The 23224-nt window shown below is 45.6% G+C and overlaps 1 protein-coding gene across 1 annotated transcript in view; it reads left to right on the forward strand.

Annotated features, from left to right (window-relative positions):
- LOC127916474 (catenin delta-2-like) overlaps nt 1–23224 on the forward strand; it is a 660130-nt gene that overhangs the window by 623877 nt on the left and 13029 nt on the right. Inside the window, exon 22 of the mRNA XM_052498259.1 lies at nt 18137–18263. Coding sequence (XP_052354219.1) covers nt 18137–18263 — 127 coding nt within the window. The remainder of the gene's footprint in view (nt 1–18136; nt 18264–23224) is intronic.

Here is a 23224-nt window from a genome sequence, read left to right on the forward strand (position 1 = left end):
TATAATGTAAACACAGTATAATGAACAAAAATGAACATTCACGGTGAGGTTTACGAACCCCTAGACGTATGGCCTCTGTGCTGTGATCACATCAAGCACACCCTCATTTCCATTCATCATAGAACACTGATGTCCACTGGAGCTGTTGACTTCTTCCATTTCAACTTTCTCCTTCTGGTTCCTTAGAGAGTGATGAAGCACAAGACATAACAGCATTAATAACGTGTTAAGATATGCACACTTGTATATGCATGACAATTCCCACTCTCTCTTCGCCTGACTGCCTTCAGGATACTTTTGTGTTGGATTAGAAGACTCCTCGTGCTTTCGCCCAGTCTTCCCCTTTCCGGCCACAGGTTCCAAGTCATGTCATTTTCACTTTGTTCCCCATCTCCTCTTGATGCTACTACAATTGTGGACTGAATCGCCAACCCGTTACGTTCTATGCCCATGTGATACTGGTCTCCATACCGTCTCCTTCATTTTCATCCTTGGGTGTTATCGCAGGACACAGACTATGAACCTTGTGTGCAATAATTGTAACTTATCATCCAGCAATCTATATGTATTGATGCGATTTACTATTCAAATTCTGTTGGCAGGGTAAAACAAAAACGCAACAAGAAAATGTCATGATTGACTCAAGATATCATCCAGTGAGTTCTCTAATAACCTCCCTGTCGGAGGACACTTAATGTTTCTCTAGAGAAAAACCCTCCCAAGGCCCAATGAATTAGAGCAGTGCACCCACCCCTCAGTGTCAGAGAAACTCTCACTCGCTGTATCCAAATCATAACTAAAACATTTTATAAATGATCCAACCCTTTTCTCAACCCATTGTCTATACGACAAATGTCAAATAACATAAAAACATACGGTTAACGTTGAAACCATTTTCCAACTTAGTTCATACTCCCTTATTTTACTGGTGACCTCTCTGAAGAGTTACCAGATCAGGGAGCACCCGAACCCAACAATCCAGCAGAACCAATCTGGTGACATTTGTATCAAAACAAAGACAAAAAATGGAATAAGCAATACACAGATCACAATCCATTTCATGAAATCAGCTTTACACATATCACAATCCATTTGGAGTAACTGTCAACCCACATTAACATATATTTCTCCTTCTATATGCAGACTGAACAAAATACAGGTGTGTATTTATGCAAGACCAGGGGCCCAGGGAATTTGTAATTTCCCCTTTGAACCCATGATTCACATCTTGACTCAAAAACAAACACTCCATGTCAATTCAAAAATAAACTAATTTGAATAACCCATGAATTTACAATTACAACTCTGATAACTCCATAAGGAAATAATTGTAACGGTATTCGTCGTCTGAAGAAGAGCAGTCATCAGACCAAAGCGCAGCGTGGTAAGTGTTCATGCTTGTTTTATTAAAACTGAACACTATAACAAAAATAAGTCCTGTGTAGCTCAGTTGGTAGAGCATGGCGCTTGTAACGCCAGGGTAGTGGGTTCGATCCCCGGGACCACCCATACGTAGAATGTATGCACACATGACTGTAAGTCGCTTTGGATAAAAGCGTCTGCTAAATGGCATATATTATTATTATTATTATTATTATTATTAAACAAAAGAATAACCGAAACAGTCCTTTAAGGTGCAAACCCTAAACAGAAATTAACTACGCACAAAAACCATGTGGGGAAAAAGCTACCTAAGTATGGTTCTCAATCCTAGACAACGTAGACAACGTAGACAACGATCGACAGCTGTCCCTGATTGGGAACCATACCCGGCCAAAACAAAGAAATACAAACACATAGAAAAAATAACATAGAATGCACACCCAAATCACACCCTGACCAACCCCAAAATAGAGACATAAAAAGCTCTAAGATCAGGGCATGACAGTACCCCCCCCCCCCCCCCGCAAAACCTGGCATGACAGTTCATAAGCCTACTCACATTGTCTGCCACCTGTTAAACAATCTATTACAAGCCCAAGGACTCTCCCCTCCCTGGGTGGGGACAGAATGTCCTATAAGGAACACAGTATTCCAGCCGGTCTGACGATAGCTCCATTAGTTTCTAACAAGGAACAGAATATCCTATAAGGAACACAGTATTCCAGCCGGTCTGACGATAGCTCCATTAGTTTCTAACAAGGAACAGAATATCCTATAAGGAACACAGTATTCCAGCCGGTCTGACGATAGCTCCATTAGTTTATAACAAGGAACAGAATATCCTGTAAGGAACACAGTATTCCAGCCGGTCTGACAATAGCTCCATTAGTTTCTAACAAGGAACAGTATATCCTATAAGGAACACAGTATTCCAGCCGGTCTGACGATAGCTCCATTAGTTTCTAACAAGGAACAGAATGTCCTATAAGGAACACAGTATTCCAGCCGGTCTGACGATAGCTCCATTAGTTTCTAACAAGGAACAGAATATCCTTGTTGTAATTCTTGACTAAAACTACACACATTATATTCAGTATTATGATTATAATAAGATTCATACATTCATAGAGTAACAGAGTACTATTCTGTTTAGTTATAATTCTAAGCTAAATGTATACATAATTTAGTCATTATTCATAAAAATCCCATAACAGATTCACATTTTTCTTCATATTTCCACATTTTTTTTTTTTTTTTTTCACCTTTATTTAACCAGGTAGGCTAGTTGAGAACAAGTTCTCATTTGCAACTGCGACCTGGCCAAGATAAAGCATAGCAGTGTGAACAGACAACACAGAGTTACACATGGAGTAAACAATTAACAAGTCAATAACACAGTAGAAAAAAGCAGGAGTCTATATACATTGTGTGCAAAAGGCATGAGGTAGGCGAATAATTACAATTTTGCAGATTAGCACTGGAGTGATAAATGATCAGATGGTCATGTACAGGTAGAGATATTGGTGTGCAAAAGAGCAGAAAAGTAAATAAATAAAAACAGTATAAAAACAGTATGGGAATGAGGTAGGTGAAAATGGGTGGGCTATTTACCAATAGTCTATGTACAGCTGCAGCGATCGGTTAGCTGCTCAGATAGCTGATGTTTGAAGTTGGTGAGGGAGATAAAAGTCTCCAACTTCAGCGATTTTTGCAGTTCGTTGCAGTCACAGGCAGCAGAGTACTGGAACGAAAGGCGGCCAAATGAGGTGTTGGCTTTAGGAATGATCAGTGAGATACACCTGCTGGATCGCGTGCTACGGATGGGTGTTGCCATCGTGACCAGTGAACTGAGATAAGGCGGAGCTTTACCTAGCATGGACTTGTAGATGACCTGGAGCCAGTGGGTCTGGCGACGAATATGTAGCGAGGGCCAGCCGACTAGAGCATACAAGTCGCAGTGGTGGGTGGTATAAGGTGCTTTAGTGACAAAACGGATGGCACTGTGATAGACTGCATCCAGTTTGCTGAGTAGAGTGTTGGAAGCCATTTTGTAGATGACATCGCCGAAGTCGAGGATCGGTAGGATAGTCAGTTTTACTAGGGTAAGCTTGGCGGCGTGAGTGAAGGAGGCTTTGTTGCGGAATAGAAAGCCGACTCTTGATTTGATTTTCGATTGGAGATGTTTGATATGAGTTTGCAGTCTAGCCAGACACCTAGGTACTTATAGATGTCCACATATTCAAGGTCGGAACCATGCAGGGTGGTGATGCTAGTCGGGCATGCGGGTGCAGGCAGCGATCGGTTGAAAAGCATGCATTTGGTTTTACTAGCGTTTAAGAGCAGTTGGAGGCCACGGAAGGAGTGTTGTATGGCATTGAAGCTCGTTTGGAGGTTAGATAGCACAGTGTCCAATGACGGGCCGAAAGTATATAGAATGGTGTCGTCTGCGTAGAGGTGGATCAGGGAATCGCCCGCAGCAAGAGCAAAATCATTGATATATACAGAGAAAAGAGTCGGCCCGAGAATTGAACCCTGTGGCACCCCCATAGAGACTGCCAGAGGACCGGACAGCATGCCCTCCGATTTGACACACTGAACTCTGTCTGCAAAGTAATTGGTGAACCAGGCAAGGCAGTCATCCGATAATGACATAATCTGTCATGGTTCCCCATCCCCAGAGATCATAAACCAACCTTTCTGTTATTGCCTCCGTTACTACAGACATATCTTGTTCAAACATTCATGGGGGTGCAAATGGTTCCCAATCTTTGGTGTGTGTGCTAGTGTATACTTGTGCACATTGTCATGACGTTGGCCTGGGGATAGGTTTATGACAGTCATAAATAGCTCTCCCCCCTTTTTCCTCTCTCTACCCTACTGATGTGAAATTTGAAAACCCCTGGGAACATCAGAAGGTGGGGGGAAATGAACTATATTCTAGTAATCCGACCAATTGAATATATGCTGTGGTACTTAATGAATATGATGTCAGTTCGGTTGTCATCTGAAAGATTCTCATCAATGATAGGATGACATAAACTCTACAGTGGAAAGTCTATACATCAGTTATCGGGTTCACATGGAATTGTTGTTCAATTTAAATGTTTGAATATACAATTATTGGTGAAGAGATTAAATGTAATTTTAGCTTCCAAATGAGAGATTTGGGTTTTCATAAGGTTAGGGCTCTGCTCAATCAGTGGCCGGCACCTGTGAAGAGACATGGGTTATAAAACTTTTCAGACACACCCTTCTCGCTCCACTAGCCTTGATGAAAATGTAACCTCCTGTTCTAAGTACGTAAGGTCTGCAGCCTCTAAGGACTAACATGTCAACTACAGAATTAAGCCAACCTCAGCATGAGCTTTGGTTGCGAATGGTATGAACTTTGAACTTTTATTCACTACAGAAGTGACACCTCCTAGCCGTTGAGTTAGTCGCAGCTGCAAACGCCGGCTAGGAAAGAACAGACAGAGTATCCCGTCTACCACACAACAACGTTACTACAACATGTCCAATTTACCACCAGAGACATTCTCCAAAGGACAAAGGACTCGGTTTGGCAACACGGCCTTCCATCTACCACCAACCTACCGAAGCACAGCTCAGAGTAAATATTTATTTTCCTTTTCCAAATGGGGGTTAATTTAGAATGCATAAGATACTGTATTTATGATAGCACAGCTTCTCCCTTTGTCCTTCAGTCTTCCCGCTCTTTCACTCAAACCCAGCCCATTGTCACGCCTTGGTCTTAGTATTTTGTGTTTTCGTTTATTATTTGGTCAGGCCAGGGTGTGACATGGGTTTATTTTGTTGTATTTCGTATTGGGGTTTTGTAGTTATTGGGATTGCGGCTGAGTAGGGGTGTTGTATAGGCTTGGCTGCCTGAGTCGGTTGTCAATCAGAGTCAGGTGATTCTCGTTGTCTCTGATTGGGAACCGTATTTAGGTAGCCTGGGTTTCACTTTGTATTTTGTGGGTGATTGTTCCTGTCTCAGTGTAGTGTTCACCAGATAGGCTGTAATTAGGTTTCACGTTCCGTTTGTTGTTTTGTATTTGTATAAGTTATTTTTATGTATCGTCATTTTCTTCATTAAAGACATGAGTAACCACCACGCTGCATTTCAGTCCGACTCTCTTTCAACAAACGAAGAACGCCATTACAGAATCACCCACCACACAAGGACCGAGCAGCGTGTTAACAGGCAGGAGCCACAGGAGAGGCAACAGAAGCAGCTGCAGTGGGAGAGGCTGCACCACTTGGAGAATTGGACATGGGAGGAAGAACTGGACGGAAAAGGACCCTGGGCTCAGCCTGGTGAATATCGCCGCCCCAAGGAGGAACTAGAGGCGACGAAAGCGGAGAGGCGCTGGTATGAGGAGGCAGCACGGCGACGTGGATGGAAGCCCGGGAATCAGCCCCAAAAATGTATTGGGGGGGGGGCTTACAGGGAGTATGGCAACGCCAGGTAGGAGACCTGCACAAACTCCCTGTGCTTACCGGGGGGCTAGAGAGACCGGGCAGGCACCGTGTTATGCAGTGGTGCGCACGGTGTCCCCAATGCGGGTGCATAGCCCAGTGCGGTATATTCCAGCTCCGCGTATCGGCCGGGCTAGATTGAGCGTCGAGCCAAATGCCATGAAGCCGGCTCTACGCATCTGGTCCCCAGTGCGTCTCCTTGGGCCGGCTTACATGACACCAGCCTTGCGCTCGGTGTCTCCGGTTCGCCTACATAGCCCAGTACGGGCTATTCCACCTCGCCGCACTGGCAGGGCGACCGAGAGTATTCAACCAGGTAAGGTTGGGCAGGCTCGGTGCTCAAGAGCTCCAGTGCGCCTGCACGGTCCGGTCTATCCAGTACCACCTCCACACCCCAGCCCTCCGGTAGCAGCTCCCCGCACCAGGCTTCCTGTGCGTTTCCTCGGCCCAGCACCACCAGTGCCAGCACCACGCATCAGGCCTACAGTGCGCCTCGCCTCTCCTGTGCTGTCGGAGGCTTTCTCCTCTCCTGCGCTGCCGGAGTCTCCCGCCTGTCCGGCGCCGCTGCCGGAGTCTCCCGCCTGTCCGGCGCCGCTGCCGGAGTCTCCCGCCTGTCCGGGGCCGCTGCCGGAGTCTCCCGCCTGTCCAGCGCCAGAGCCCCTCAGCCCAGAGGCGCCAGAGCCCGTCAGCCAGGATCCGCCAGAAGTGCCCGTCGGCCAGGATCTGCCAGTCGGCCAGGATCTGCCAGTCAGCCAGGATCTGCCAGATCTGCTAGTCAGCCAGGATCCGCCAGAAGTGCCCGTCGGCCAGGATCTGCCAGTCGGCCAGGATCCGCCAGTCAGCCAGGATCCGCAAGTCAGCCAGGATCCGCCAGTCAGCCAGGATCCGCCAGTCAGCCAGGATCCACCAGTCAGCCAGGATCCGCCAGTCAGCCAGGATCTGCCAGATCTGCTAGTCAGCCAGGATCCGCCAGTCAGCCAGGATCTGCCGGAACCACCAGCAAGCCCGGATCTGGTAGATCCATCAACCTGCCTGAGCTTCCTCTCACTCCTGAGCTTCCTCTCACTCCCAAGCTTTCTCTCACTCCCGAGCTTTCTCTCACTCCCGAGCTTTCTCTCAGTCCCGAGCTGCCTCAGTCCCGAGCTGTCCTTCAGTCCCGATCTGCTCCTCAGTCCAGTGGGGTTCTGGGTGAGGACTACTAGGCCATGGTCGGCGGCGAGGGTGGTCTATCCAGGGACGCGAGGAGAGGGGACTAAGACAATTGTGAAGTGGGGTCCACGTCCCCCGCCGGAGCCGCCACCATGGACAGACGCCCACCCGGACCCTCCCTATTGCTTTGAGGTGCGTTCGGGAGTCCGCACCTTAGGGGGGGGGGGGTTCTGTCACGCCCTGGTCGAAGTATTTTGTGTTTTTCTTTATGTATTTGGTCAGGCCAGGGTGTGACATGGGTTTTTGTATGTGGTGTGTAGCTTAGTGGGATTGTAAGCTTAGTGGGGTGTTCTAGGAGAGTCTATGGCTGTCTGAAGTGGTTCTCAATCAGAGGCAGGTGTTTATCGTTGTCTCTGATTGGGAGCCATATTTAGGCAGCCATATTCTTTGGTTCTATTGTGGGTGATTGTCCTGAGTGTCTTGATTTCCTTAGTCTGTGTTAGTTTGCACCAGTTAAGGCTGTTTCGGTTTTCACTACGTTTATTGTTTTGTAGAGTTTGTGTTTATTCAGGTTTACGTTGTTTAAATAAACATGAATCGCAATCGACACGCTGCAGTTTGGTCTGACTCTCCTTCACCATATGAAAACCGTGACACTATCAATATGTACCCATCGACCAATAGGGACCATCCTACCAATAGGGGCCCTTCTACCAATAGGGGCCCTTCTTAGCGAGGCATTGGAAAACTACCTGGTCTTTGTGATTTTATTTGTGTTTAAAATTCCCTGCTGAACTGAGGGACCTTACAGATAATTGTATGTGTGGGGTACAGAGATAAGGTAGTCGTTAAATAATCATGTTAAACTCTATTATTGCACAGAGAGTGAATCCATGTAACTTATTATGTGACTTGTTAAGCACATGTGTACAACTGAACTCATTTAGGCCATAACAAAAGAGTTGAATACTGATTGACTCAAGACATTTCAGCTTTTCATTTTTAATTAATTTGTAAAATATTCTATTAACATAATTCCACTTTGACATTATGGGTTTTGAATACTTTCTGAAAGCACTGTATAACTGTGTCTATCTCCCTCTATTTTACTTTCTCTACCCACTGCTTTCTCTACCCACTGCTTTCTCTACCCACTGCTTTCTCTACCCACTGCTTTCTCTACCCACTGCTTTCTCTACCCACTGCTTTCTCTACCCACTGCTTTCTCTACCCACTGCTTTCTCTACCCATTGCTTTCTCTACCCACTGCTTTCTCTACCCACTGCTTTCTCTACCCACTGCTTTCACTACCCACTGCTTTCACTACCCACTGCTTTCCCACTGCTTTCTCTACCCACTGCTTTCTCTACCAATTGCTTTCTCTACCAATTGCTTTCTCTACCCACTGCTTTCTCTACCCACTGCTTTCTCTACCCACTGCTTCTCTACCCACTGTCTGTTTTCTCTACATGTCTGTTTTCTCTACAATTTGCTCTCTGTCTCTCTCGCTCTCTCTGTCTCTCTCTCTCTCTGTCTGCGCTCTCTCTGCTTTCTCTCTCGGTCTCTCTCACTCTCTCTGTTTCTCTGTCTCTCGGTCTATGTCTCTCTCTCTCTCTGTGCTCTCTCTGCTTTCTCTCTCGGTCTCTCTCGTTCTCTCGTTCTCTGTCTATGTCTCTCTCTGCTCACTCTGCCTCTCTGTCTCACTGTTTCTCTGTATCTCTGTATCTTGCTCTGCTCTCTGCTCTCCTCTGTGTCTCTTTGTCTTTTTGTCTCTCTCTTTCTGTCTCTTTGTCTTTCTCAGTGCATTCAAGGGTTGTTAAATCCGAAACAACCAGACAGTCAGCTGTCTCCTTTATCTATCCTGATGCTGACATTAACAAGTGCCCATGGCAGAGTCAGAGACTAACTGATTGGGCTGCTAAGGAGCACAGAAACACACTCAGTTCAAACCAATAGTGTGATAACTACAGTCTACCTGGGGCTAGGCAACAGCATATACAGCAACACAGAATAATATCACATTGAGCTAGAGGCATCAGCTCTGACAGCTGACGTTAGTCAGGTCATTATGCGTAACACATGAAGGTCACAGGCATACTGTGTATTATGCATCATGTGTATGTTGGATTTATAGGATGTGAGGCTTATGGGTGTATAGACATGTGTAGCTCTGCATAGTTCCCAGTCTAACCATAGTCTAGAAGCAGAGAACATCAGCTGGGAAGGATGGTGTCATGGAGGATGGTGTGATGGAAGGATTGTATAATGAGGGATGGTGTGATGAAGGATGGTGTGATGAAGGATGGTATGATGAAGGATGGTGTGAGAGAAGGATGGTGTGATGGAAGGAAGGTGTGGTAGGTGGATGGTGTGATGGAAGGATTGTATAATGAGGGATGGTGTGATGAAGGATGGTGTGATGAAGGATGGTGTGATGAAGGATGATGTGATGGAATGATGGAGTGAAGGAAGGATGGTGTGATGGAATGATGGAGTGATGGAAGGATGGTATGATGGAAGGATGGTGTGATGGAAGGAAGGTGTGGTAGGTGGATGGTGTGACAGAAGGATGGTGTGATTGGTGTGATGGAATGATTGCGTGATGGAAGAATGGTGTGATGAAGGATGGTATGATGAATGATGCTGTGATGGAATGATGGAGTGATGCAAGGATGGTGTGATGAAGTATGGTATGATGAAGGATGGTGTGATGATATGATGAAGGATGGTATTATGGAAGGATGGTGTGATGGAAGACGGCGTGATGATATGATGAAGGATGTGATGGAAGGATGGTGTGATGGAAGGATGGTGTGATGGAAGGATGGTGTGATGGAAGGATGGTGTGAGGGAAGGATGGTGTGAGGGAAGGATGGTGTGAGGGAAGGATGGTGTGATGGAAGGATGGTGTGATGGAAGGAAGGTGTGGTAGGTGGATGGGGTGACAGAAGGATGGTGTGATTGGTGTGATGGAATGATTGCGTGATGGAAGGATGGTGTGATGAAGGATGGTATGATGAAGGATGATGTGATGGAAGGATGGTGTGATGGAAGGATGGTGTGATAGGTGGATGGTGTGAAGGAAGGATGGTGTGATGAAAGGGTGGTATGAAGAAGGATGGTATGATGAAGGATGATATGATGGAGTGATGGAAGGATGGTGTGATGAAAGATGGTGTGATGGAAGGATGGTGTGATGAAGTATGGTGTGATTATATGATGAAGGATCTTATTATGGAAGGATGGTGTGATGGAACTATGGTATGATGAAGGATAGTGTGATGGAAGGATGGTGTGATGGAAGGTTGGTGTGTTAAGGGATGGAATGATGAAGGATGTTTTGATAAGTGGATGGTGTGATGGAAGGTTGGTGTGATGGAAGGATGGTGTTATGGAAGGTTGGTGTGTTAAGGGATGGAATGATGAAGGATGTTTTGATGGAAGGATGGTGTGATGAAAGATGGCGTGATGAAAGGATGTGATGGAATGATGGAGTGATGGAAGGATGGTATGGTGAAGGATGGTGTGATGGAAGGAAGTATGGTATGATGAAGGATGGTGTGATGGAAAGATGGTATGATGGAAAGGTGATATGATGAAGGATGGTGTGATGGAAGGATGGCATGATGGACGGATGGTGTGACGGACGGATGGTGTGATGAAGTATGTTATGATGAAGGATGGTTTGGTAGGTGGATGGTGTGATGGAAGGTTGGTGTGATGATGAATGGTAGGATGAATTATGTTATGATAAAGGATGGTATGATGGAAAGGGGGTATGATGAAGGATGGTTGATGTTGGATGTTGTGATGGTAGGATGGTGTTATGGAAAGGATGGTACGATGAAGGATGGTGTATATATTTTATGAAGGATGGTATGATGGTGTGATGAAGGATGGTATGATGAGGGGTGGTGTGATGGAAGGATGGAAGGTTGTTGTGTTGAGGGATGGAATGGTGAAGGATGATTTGATGGAAGTATGGTGTGATGAACTATTGTGTGATGGAAGGACGGTGTGATGGAAGGATAATGTGATGGAAGGATGGTATGATGAAGGATGGAAGGATGTGATGGATGGTGTGATGGAAGGATGACGTGATGAAGTATGGTATGATGGAGTGATGGGATGAAGAATGGTTTGATGGAAGGATGGTGTGATGGGCGGATGGTGTTTTTTTATTTTATTTTATTTTTTACCTTTATTTAACCAGGCAAGTCAGTTAAGAACATATTCTTATTTTCAATGACGGCCTGGGAACAGGGGGTTAACTGCCTGTTCAGGGGCAGAACGACAGATTTGTACCTTGTCAGCTCGGGGGTTTGAACTCGCAACCTTCCGGTTACTAGTCCAACACTCTAACCACTAGGCCACGCTGCCGCCGCCAAAAGGGTGGTGTGATGAATGATGGTTTGATGAAGGATGATGTGATGGAAGGTTGTGTGATGGTAGGAGGGTATGATGGAAGGAAGGTCTGATAGAAAGTTGCTATGATGAAGGATGGTGTGATGGAAGGATTGTGTGATGGAAGGAGGTTTTGATGAAGAATGGTATGATAGTAGAATTGTGTGATGGAAGGATGGTGTGATAGAATGATGGTGTGATGGAAGGATGGTGTGATAGGAGGATGAATAGATTGAAGGATGGTGTGATGAAAGGTGGGGTGATAGAAGGAGGGTGTCATGGATGGATGGTGTGATGGAAGGATAATGTGATGAAGGATGGTGTGATGGAAGGATGGTGTCATAGATAGTTACTATCAAGAGGAAGGTTGTTATAGGTCGATGGTGTGATGGAAGGATGGTGTGATATTATTATGGAAGGATGCAATGATGAATGATGGTGTGATGGAAGGATGGTGTGATGGAAGGATGCAATGATGAATGATGGTGTGATGGAAGGATGGTGTAATGGAAGGACAGTGTGATTGAAGGATGATGTGATGAAGGATGGTGTAATGGAATGATTATGTGATGAAGTATGGTGTGATGAAGGATGGTTTGATGAAGGATGGTATGATGAAGGATGGTGGGATGAAGGATGGTGTGATGAATGGATAGTGTGATGGAAGGATGGTGTGATGGAGAGATGCTATGTTGAAAGATGGTGGGGATGGCGTGATGGAAGGATTGTGTGATGGAAGGATTATGTAATGGAAGTATGGTAATGAAGGATGATGTAATGGAAGAATGGTATGATGAAGGATGGTGTGATTGATAGATGCTATGATGAAGAATGGTGTGATAGGTGGATGGAGTGATGAAAGGATGGTATGATGAAGGATGGTGTGATGAAGAATGGTGTGATGATGGATGGAGTGATGAAAGGATGGTGTGTTTGAAGGATTGTGTGATGGAGGGATGGTATGATGAAGGATGGTGTGATGAAGAATGGTGTGATGATGGATGGTGTGATTAAAAGATGCTATGATCAAAGGCGATGTGATAAATTGATGGTGTTATGGAAGGATGGTTTAAAAGAATGATGCTATGATGAACGATGGTGTGATGGAAGGATGCTATAATGAAGGATGGTATGATGGAAGGATGCTATGATGAAGGATGGTTTGACGGAAGTAAGGTGTAATAAAAATATGCTATGATGAAGGATGGTGTGATCGAAAGTTGCTATAATGAAGGATGTTGTGATGGATGGATGCTATAATGAAGGATGGTATGATGGAAGGGTGATGTGATGGAAGAATGGTGTGACGGATGGATGGTGTGATTGAAGGATGGTATGATGAAGATTTATGTGATGTAGGATGGTGTGTTGAAGTAGGGTGTGATGAAGGATGGTGTAATGGAAGGATGGTGTGATTGAAGGATGCTATGATGAAGGATGGTGTGATGGAAGAATGGTGTGATAGAAAGATGCTATGATGAAGGATGGTGTGAAAGGTGTATGGTGTGATGGAAGGATGGTGTGATGGAAGGATGGTGTAATGGAAGGATGGTGTGATTGAAGGATGCTATGATGAAGGATTGTGTGATGGAAGGATGGTGTGATAGAAAGATGCTATGATGAAGGATGGTGTGAAAGGTGGATGGTGTGATGGAAGGATGGTGTGATGGAAGTATGCTGTCATAGAAGGATGGTGTGATAGAAGGATGTTGTGATGGACAGATGGTGTGATTGAAGGTTTCTCTGATGAAGGATGATTTGATGGAAAGGTAGTGTGATGGAAGGCTGGTGTGATGGAAGGATGGTGTGATGGAAGGATGGTGTGATGGAAAGGTGGTGTGATTAAAGTATGGTGTGATGGAAGGATGGTGTGATGGAAGGATGGTGTGATAGAAAGATGCTATGACAAAGGATGGTGTGATAGAAAGATGCTATGACAAAGGATGGTGTGATAGAAAGATGCTATGACAAAGGATGGTGTGATAGAAAGATGCTATGACAAAGGATGGTGTGATAGAAGGATGTTGTGATGGACAGATGGTGTGATTGAAGGTTTCTCTGATGAAGGATGATTTGATGGAAAGGTGGTGTGATGGAAGGATGGTATGATGGAAGGATGGTGTGATGGAAGGATGATGTGATGGAAGGATTGTTTGATGAAGGACGATGTGATGAAAGGATGGTGTAATGGAAGGATGGTGTGATGGAAGGATGGTGTGATGGAAGGATGGTGTGATAGAAAGATGCTTTGATGAAGGATGGTGTGATAGGTGGATGGTGTGATGGAAGGATGGTGTGAAGAAGGATGGTGTGATGAGGTACGGTATGATTAGGTATGGTATGATGAAGGATGCTGTGATGGAAGGATGCTGTGATTAAAGGATGGTATGATGGAAGGATGGTGTGATGGAAGGATGGTGTGAAGAAGGATGGTGTGATGAGGTACACTATGATTAAGTATGGTATGATGAAGGATGCTGTGATGGAAGGATGGTGTGAAGAAGGATGGTGTGATGAGGTACGGTATGATTAAGTATGGTATGATGAAGGATGCTGTGATGGAAGGATGGTGTGATTAAAGGATGGTGTGATGGAAGGATGGTGTGATGAAGTATGGTTTGATGAAGGATGGTGTGATGGAAGGATGTTGTGATGAAGAATTGGTTTGATCAAGTAAGTTTAGATGAAGTGTGGTATGATGAAGGATTGTGTGATAGAAAGATGCTATGATGGAGGATGGTGTGATGGAAAGTTGCTATGATGAGGGATGATGTGATGGAAAGGTAGTGTGATGGAAAGATGGTGTGATAGAAAGATCCAGTGACGAAGGATGGTGTGGTAGGTGGATGGTGTAATGGAAGGATGCTATGATGAAGGATGGTGTGAAAGGTGGATGGTGTGATGGAAGGACGGTGTGATGGAAGGATGGTGTGATGGAAGGATGGTGTGATGGAAGGATGATGTGATGGAAGGATGGTGTGATGGAAGGATGGTGTGGTAGGTGGATGGTGTAATGGAAGGATGGTGTGAAAGGTGTATGGTGTGATGGAAGGATGGTGTGAAAGGTGTATGGTGTGATGGAAGGATGGTGTGGTAGGTGGATGGTGTAATGGAAGGATGGTGTGATTAAAGGATGCTATGATGAAGGATTGTGTGATGGAAGGATGGTGTGATAGAAAGATGCTATGATTGAAGGATGCTATGATGAAGGATTGGTGTGATGGAAGGATGGTGTGATGGAAGGATGGTGTAATGGAAGGATGGTGTGATTGAAGGATGCTATGATGAAGGATTGTGTGATGGAAGGATGGTGTGATGGAAGTATGCTGTCATAGAAGGATGGTGTGATAGAAGGATGTTGTGATGGACAGATGGTGTGATTGAAGGTTTCTCTGATGAAGGATGATTTGATGGAAAGGTAGTGTGATGGAAGGCTGGTGTGATGGAAGGATGGTGTGATAGAAAGATGCTATGATGGAAGGATGGTGTGATAGAAAGATGCTATGATGAGGGATGATGTGATGGAAAGGTAGTGTGATGGAAGGCTGGTGTGATGGAAGGATGGTGTGATAGAAAGATGCTATGACAAAGGATGGTGTGATGGAAGGATGGTGTGATAGAAAGATGCTATGACAAAGGATGGTGTGATTGGTGGATGGTGTAATGGAAGGATGGTGTGATGGAAGGATGCTATGATGAAGGATGGTGTGATGATGGAAGGATGATGTGAAAAAGGATGGTATGATGGAAGGATGGTGTGAAAAAGGATGGTATGATGGAAGGATGCTATGATGAAGGATGGTGTGATGGAAGGATGATGTGATGAAGGAAGGATGGAAGGATGGTGTGAAAAAGGATGGTATGATGGAAGGATGGTTTGAAGAAGGATGGTGTGATGACGAATGGTGTGATGAAGTACGGTATGATTAAGTATGGTATGATGAAGGATCGTGTGATGGAAGGATATTATGATGATATGATGAAGGATGGTATGATGGTGTGATGAAGGATGGCTTGATGAAGGATTGTGTGATGGGAGGATGGCGTGATGGAAGTATGGTATGATGAAGAATGCTGTGATGGAAGGATGGTGTGATGAAAGGATGTTGTGATGGAAGGATGGTGTGATGGAAGGATGGTGTGATGGAAGGATGGTGTGATGGAAGGATGGTGTGATGGAAGGTCAGTGTGATGAAGAATTGGTTTGATTAAGTAAGTTTAGATGAAGTATGGTATGATGAAGGATGGTGTGATGGAAGTATGGTGTGATTGAAAGATTCTTTGTTGAAGGACTGTGTGATGGAAGGATGGTTTGATGGATGCATGCTATGATGAAGGATGGTGTGATGGACGTATGGTGTGATGGAAGGATGTTATGATAAAAAGATGCTATGATGAAAGATGGTGTGATGGAAGGTTGCTATATTGAGGGATTATGTGATGTAAAGGTAGTGACATGGAAGGATGCTCTGATGAAGGATGGTGTGATGGAAGGATGGTATGATGAAGGATGATGTGATGGATGGATGGTGTGATAAAGGATGGTGTGTTGAAGGATGGTATGATGAAGGATGGTGTGATGAAGTATGGTGTGATAAAATATGGTGTGTTGAAGGATGGTATGATGAAGGATGGTGTGATGAAGCATGATGTGATGGAAGGATGGTGTGAATCTGAAAAGTGTCTCAAGATTTATTTGAAATAGTCCCTTTTGCCGTACATTATTTTGCTTAGGAATTATGTAGTGAGATCAGTGTAGTTCAAATGTGTTTTATTATATCCTGTATTCCGTTACTCTAAGTGGCTCAACACTTGAATATGGAATTTGTCTAACATTTGTCTAACATCAAACACTCTCTTTCCATTGTCTTCAATCCCATTCCCACTTGTTTCTGTGAGAAAGAGTCACTACTAGTTTCACACACACACACACACACACACACACACACACACACACACACACACACACACACACACACACACACACACACACACACACAGACACCCACACATTCAAGCACTTGTGCCCGCACACACACACCCACACACACACACACACACACACACAACGCTGAATGTTAAAAAGTGTGAAATTGAATGAGTGAATCAACAGGCCGTGGGTGAGAGTGAATCAACAGGCCGTGGGTGAGGCATCACACAAACAGACACTAACACAAGCTCTGACACTCACCTTGTGCATAGGGCTATAACGCGCTATAATGTGTGCTATAATTGCCTCATCCCTTGTATTCTTACGGCCTGGAAATGCTGTACCTTTCCAATGGCCTTAGGCACAACAGGCACAATGGTCGCTTGGCAACCAAACTCTCTCCTTGCCATAGGGGGGCTGTGGCATGGAAGGATGTAGAGAGGGAGGGATAGAAAGAAGAGAGGGAGAGGATGGTTAGTGAGAGAGAGAGAGAGAGAGAGAGAGAGAGAGAGAGAGAGAGAGAGAGAGAGAGAGAGAGAGAGAGAGAGAGAGAGAGAGAGAGAGAGAGAGAGGGGTAAAGGTAGAGAGGGAGAGAAGAGAGTAAAATGAGTGAGGGTGTAGAGAAGGATAATGAGAGAGAGGAGAGTAAAAGAGGAGAGGAGAGGAGAGGAGAGGAGAGGAGAGGAGAGGAGAGGAGAGGAGAGGAGAGGAGAGGAGAGGAGAGGAGAGGAGAGGAGAGGAGAGGAGAGGAGAGGAGAGGAGAGGAGAGGAGAGGAGAGGAGAGGGGGGATAGGATGAGAGAGGAGAGGGGATGGGGCAGGGCAGGATTGCGTGTGTGTGTGTGTGTGTGTGTGTGTGTGTGTGTGTGTGTGTGTGTGTGTGTGTGTGTGTGTGTGTGTGTGTGTGTGTGTGTGTGTGTGTGTGTGTGTGTGTGTGTGTGTGTTTGTGTGTGTGCGCGTGCGTGCGTGTTAGCAGATAAAGCATAAGGTGTTACATGGTAGGCAAGAGGAGAGGGAGTTCCCAGATGATGGAGAAACAGTGATGCCAGAGCAGTCTTGGTAGTTACAGTATATCATTATTAACTGTAAAGGTTATGGTTCTTCTATAGCCAATCGTAATGTTTCATGTTTTATGATTTCTTAGGTGTTGTTTTTAGTTATCCTGTTTTTATTCTTCACGGAATACTTTTATAACTTCCGTCATATCAACACAGTAATTATAAACTGGGTCGTTCGAGCCCTGAATGCTGATTGGCTAAAAGCCGTGGTATATCAGACTGTATACCACAGGTATGACAAAAACATTATTTTTACTGTTCTAATTACGTTGGTACCCAGTTTAGGAAAGCAATAAGGCACGTCAGGGGTTTGTAGCAGGTTGCCAATATGCTAAGGGCTGTTCTTAGGCACGACACAACGCAGAGTTATTGCTTAATTATAGAGCAGCAATTATGTGAGTGAAGTTTTGGGTTGTTTAGGTAGAAAAGCATCGTTAGACAATTACTTAATTGGAGCTGGGACCCAGCTGAGAGTTCTGCCTCTTCTATTTACAGTCATTATGTGAAAACAACAGCTGCCGTCCTTGGTTGTTATATCATCCATCTGATGAAGGACCGAACAGGGATCAGGATGTGGGTTTTATTGTGAAGACAATTTAACATACTGTATCTGTCTGTGTGTGTTGTGTCGGATGGATTTGTTCATGTCTTTGTACTTTAAACATGTTTCTCTCTCTCTTTATGTCTCTCTATGTATACCTCTCTCCTTATTGCTCTCCTTCTCTCTCTCACAGGATGGATACTCTCAGTATCACTTTGTCGGTTCTGCCTCTACGATAGAGAGAGACAGACAGAGACCCTACTCCTCCTCTCGCACCCCTTCAGTGTCCCCCGTACGAACCTCACCCAACAACCGCTCAGGTCAGTGTGTGTGTGTGTGTGTGTGTGTGTGTGTGTGTGTGTGTGTGTGTGTGTGTGTGTGTGTGTGTGTGTGTGTGTGTGTGTGTGTGTGTGTGTGTGTGTGTGTGTGTGTGTGTGTGTGTGTGTGTGTGTGTGTGTGTGTGTGTGTGTGTGTTTGAGAGAGAGAGAGAGAGCTGTCCCTTTTTGTCACCCTGATAAACTCTTCCCTCTAACTTCCTGTCCCTTAACCAGGCCAATGAGCCAGAGAGCTATAGGAGTACATTAGCATTAACCATTAGCATCAGCGCTAACCTGCCTATGGCTGTGCTTCCTTCACAGTGGGTTTAGCATGGTGATTAGGCAGAAAAGTGCTTTTACTCTCCCTGGCTTAGTGGACTCTTCAACTGACCCTGGCCTCAACTTCAGAGCAACCAGCTTCCATGCCTAATGGTGTGTGTGTGTGTGTGTGTGTGTGTGTGTGTGTGTGTGTGTGTGTGTGTGTGTGTGTGTGTGTGTGTGTGTGTGTGTGTGTGTGTGTGTGTGTGTGTGTGTGTGTGTGTGTGTGTGTGTGTGTGTGTGTGTGTGTAAAAGCTTTTCCAGGTCATTGGTAAGCCATCACTGTGTTGTACCACTCTATTGCTCTTCTCCTACTAAGAACTGAGATGGTGTAGCTGGTATTATAATGCTGTAAGTGAGTGTGTGGTATAGCAGTGAGTAGGGGTGAAGTTGAACATGATGACCTAAGTTGGAAGAGGATAGGAAAAGATGAGTTGAACTTTGAATATTGTCGTTGAAATGCAGGAGCTTTGAGGAATATAGAGACCCTGCTCTCTCCTCTATCCCTCCTCTCCACACCTCTACTTTCATTCCCGTTCTCCCTCTCCATCACCCCTCTATTTCTCTCTAATCCTGCATTCCATCATTCGCTCCTTCTTCTGTTCTCTAGTACATGCTGTTCTGTATCTACTAGAACCATGTTCCTCTGAGGCTCATCAAAGCAGATTGAGAGTGGGAGGAAGGGAAGGAGGGAGGGAGGGGGAGAGAGAGAGAAAGAGGTGGGGCAGTCAGAGAGAGAGAGAGATTTTATTTTATCAGTTATTTTAACAGGAAGTCAACCGAGGGTCTCATTTCTAGGTGATCCCTGGTACACAAGACACATTGAGATACAATTAAAAATACACATGCATAAATACATGTTAAAATACACACACATATGCCAAAAACACCATCATAAAGAACAGTTCAATTTCTCAGCTACTAGATCCTCAAACAACACTCAACTGCCCGAGAGGCTCCAGATCATCACATTTTAATGAGATCTGCAAATTTCAATCTTAAAAACTAAAGGTGGATTTACCTAATTCGGTGGTTCCATCGAGGATCCTCAAGAGTTAATCAACCCTGTGAACATGTTTTGTAAATCATGTTTTTATACTTCAACAATGAAGGTTAAGGTCAGTCGGAAAGCTTGCGTCCATAGAGCTTTGTAAACAAAGAGGGAGTAAGGAAGTGACCTATGGGTCTTTAGCCAATCCCAGCCAACCTTTTGATCCAGGATGCAGTGATGCGTATTAATACTGTCACCTATCATAAAGCAAAGGGGTGCTGTTGTAGACATCATCCAAAGGTTTTCACCTCTACGGGATCGGTGTCCCTCCACCGGTTGAGCTAACGTGCACTAATGTGATTAGAATGACGTTGTAAGTAACAAGAATATTTCCCAGGACATAGACATGTCTTATATGGGCAGAAAGCTTAAATTCTTGTTAATCTAACTGCACTGTCCAATTTACAGAAGCTGTTACAGTGAGAAAATATCACACTATTATTCGAGGATAGTGCACAACAACAAAAAACTTTTTTCACAGCAACTGGTTTGATACATTCACCTCTGATGGTAATTAATGTACTTACATTCAGTAATCTTGCTCTGATTTGTCCCAGAGATCAAATATAGCATAGTTTTGTTCAATAAAATCAATTGTTATATTAAAATGTAGGAATTGGGTTCCACAGTTTGAACCCATGCTGATTCCATTGAGTGTTTGTCAAAATGATATCCAAAAAAATAGATTTTTCGGGGTGGCTATGTTTCTATAAAAGCAGCGTCTCTGGTGGATTTGGTCTAGCAGTGAATGCATCAAAAGAAAAAGTCTGCAAAGCATTTTAAAATAATATTCACAAAAATACATATTCCTATCCAAATCTGGTGCAAAATATTCAATAGTGTAATTAGATCAATTTAACTATATGGAAGCGAGGTATGGAGTCCAACCTTTATTTACGATTAAATGCATTGGGAGACAAATTATCCAAAATATCCAAAGAAAGTACCAAATAATGCATGCAGAGAGGAACTCAGAAGAGTCATTTGAATTGTAAATAGAAAGAAAACAATACTAAAATGTTGGCACCATTTGAAATTAAGCCCCCAAACATCCTTACAATTCAAAGCGCTGGATACCCAAGAGCTGAGCCCTGAAAAGAGTCCCTTATGTCAGCTGTTAAAACCATTAAACAACCCTACTATCCAAACACACAGGAATATCTATCAAATTGTTACAGAAACTAAATCCTCCTATTAGACTAATTGGGAAAATGAAACAAAAACACAGAATGAACTAAATTGCTATCTGACCCTCAACAGAGAATACTAATTGACAAAATATCTCTAGTCTCTCAGAGATACAAAACAGAAACTGATCCTGACCAAATAAAGGCTCAGCGACCACCAATTAAAAGGGTATAGAAAAAGGGAGACACACAAAGACATGGCTAACCCAAGAGGAGTATCTATGTGGTCTACTGCACCACAGGGGAGGTAGAGACAGAGATGTACATTTTCCTCTACTGTGAGAAATACTCACAAATAAGTGAATATTATTGCCAGATATAGGATTTCCATAGCCTGAGGGACATCCCATGACCATTTGCTCCCGGAACTATGTACATTGTATATAACTTACAAGTAATACATAGTGTAGCCATCATCCATGTACATTATGTTGATTATTTACTATCCATTATTTTTTATATATTCATATTTTTATTTATCTACCTAAGTTTCCGTAGTGTTGTAACTGTATACATGTTTCTATTATTATTATTATTACTACTGAAGTAAACTGGATTTCATTATGCACATTGGATTGGACTCTATTGACTGAAATGCTTAAACACTTCACCAACAAAAACAGGTCACAACTCCTGCAGCTCTGTCGCACGCTGGGAATGTACATAGTCAATGGAAGGCTTCGATTGGACTGGCTTCGATTGGACTGGGTATGGGAAGAGGGCGAAGCCAGGGGCGACTGGGTATGGGAAGAGGGGGCGAAGCCAGGGGCGACTGGGTATGGGAAGAGGGGGCGAAGCCAGGGGCGACTGGGTATGGGAAGAGGGGGCGAAGCCAGGGGCGACTGGGTATGGGAAGAGGGCGAAGCCAGGGGCGACTGGGTATGGGAAGAGGGCGAAGCCAGGGGCGACTGGGTATGGGAAGAGGGGGCGAAGCCAGGGGCGACTGGGTATGGGAAGAGGGGGCGAAGCCAGGGGCGACTGGGTATGGGAAGAGGGGGCGAAGCCAGGGGCGACTGGGTATGGGAAGAGGGGGCGAAGCCAGGGGCGACTGGGTATGGGAAGAGGGGGCGAAGCCAGGGGCGACTGGGTATGGGAAGAGGGCGAAGCCAGGGGCGACTGGGTATGGGAAGAGGGCGAAGCCAGGGGCGACTGGGTATGGGAAGAGGGCGAAGCCAGGGGCGACTGGGTATGGGAAGAGGGGCGAAGCCAGGGGCGACTGGGTATGGGAAGAGGGCGAAGCCAGGGGCGACTGGGTATGGGAAGAGGGGGCGAAGCCAGGGGCGACTGGGTATGGGAAGCGTGGGCGAAGCCAGGGGCGACTGGGTATGGGAAGAGGGCGAAGCCAGGGGCGACTGGGTATGGGAAGAGGGGGCGAAGCCAGGGGCGACTGGGTATGGGAAGAGGGCGAAGCCAGGGGCGACTGGGTATGGGAAGAGGGGCGAAGCCAGGGGCGACTGGGTATGGGAAGAGGGCGAAGCCAGGGGCGACTGGGTATGGGAAGAGGGCGAAGCCAGGGCGACTGGGTATGGGAAGAGGGCGAAGCCAGGGGCGACTGGGTATGGGAAGAGGGGGCGAAGCCAGGGGCGACTGGGTATGGGAAGAGGGGGCGAAGCCAGGGGCGACTGGGTATGGGAAGAGGGCGAAGCCAGGGGCGACTGGGTATGGGAAGAGGGCGAAGCCAGGGGGACTGGGTATGGGAAGAGGGCGAAGCCAGGGGCGACTGGGTATGGGAAGAGGGCGAAGCCAGGGGCGACTGAGTATGGGAAGAGGGCGAAGCCAGGGGCGACTGGGTATGGGAAGAGGGCGAAGCCAGGGGTGACTGGGTATGGGAAGAGGGCGAAGCCAGGGGTGACTGGGTATGGGAAGAGGGCGAAGCCGACAGGACATAGGTTTGGTGGAGGTTTTGTTCCTGGCACAGACCGAGCAGCCACCATGGTGGGCCACAAAAATCACTACCGCAGGAAGGCGATAGTCCCGTTCATGCCAGGGTGACAGGTGAGGTGAGCATGGGCCCACTGAAGAATGTCAGAGCGAACTGAATCTGGCACAAACAGAGCCTTACAAGGACCGCTTCCTGGATCAGGCTGGTTCAGCTGAGCCTGACGAACACGGGACTCGATCTCCCAGGAGGCAGCAGCAACGATACAGAAGGATGGCTTAATGGTTTCTGGCTCAGTACCTGTGCTGTCTGCTGTGAACTGACGGGAGAAGGCGTCAGGCTTGGTATTCTTAGATCTGGGGCAAGAAAGGTTATACAACCTGCTACTGGGGAGGGGAGCTCCAGGCTGGAAGTCAATGGCACAGTCGTACGAGCGATGAGGCGGCAGAGTTGGGGTGTGGTGCTTATGGAACACAAGAGTTCAACTGTTATACTCTGGAGGAACAGAAGACAGGAATGGACTGGGGTA

This window comes from Oncorhynchus keta, chromosome 4, assembly GCF_023373465.1.
Source record: "Oncorhynchus keta strain PuntledgeMale-10-30-2019 chromosome 4, Oket_V2, whole genome shotgun sequence".
Lineage (NCBI taxonomy): Eukaryota > Metazoa > Chordata > Actinopteri > Salmoniformes > Salmonidae > Oncorhynchus > Oncorhynchus keta.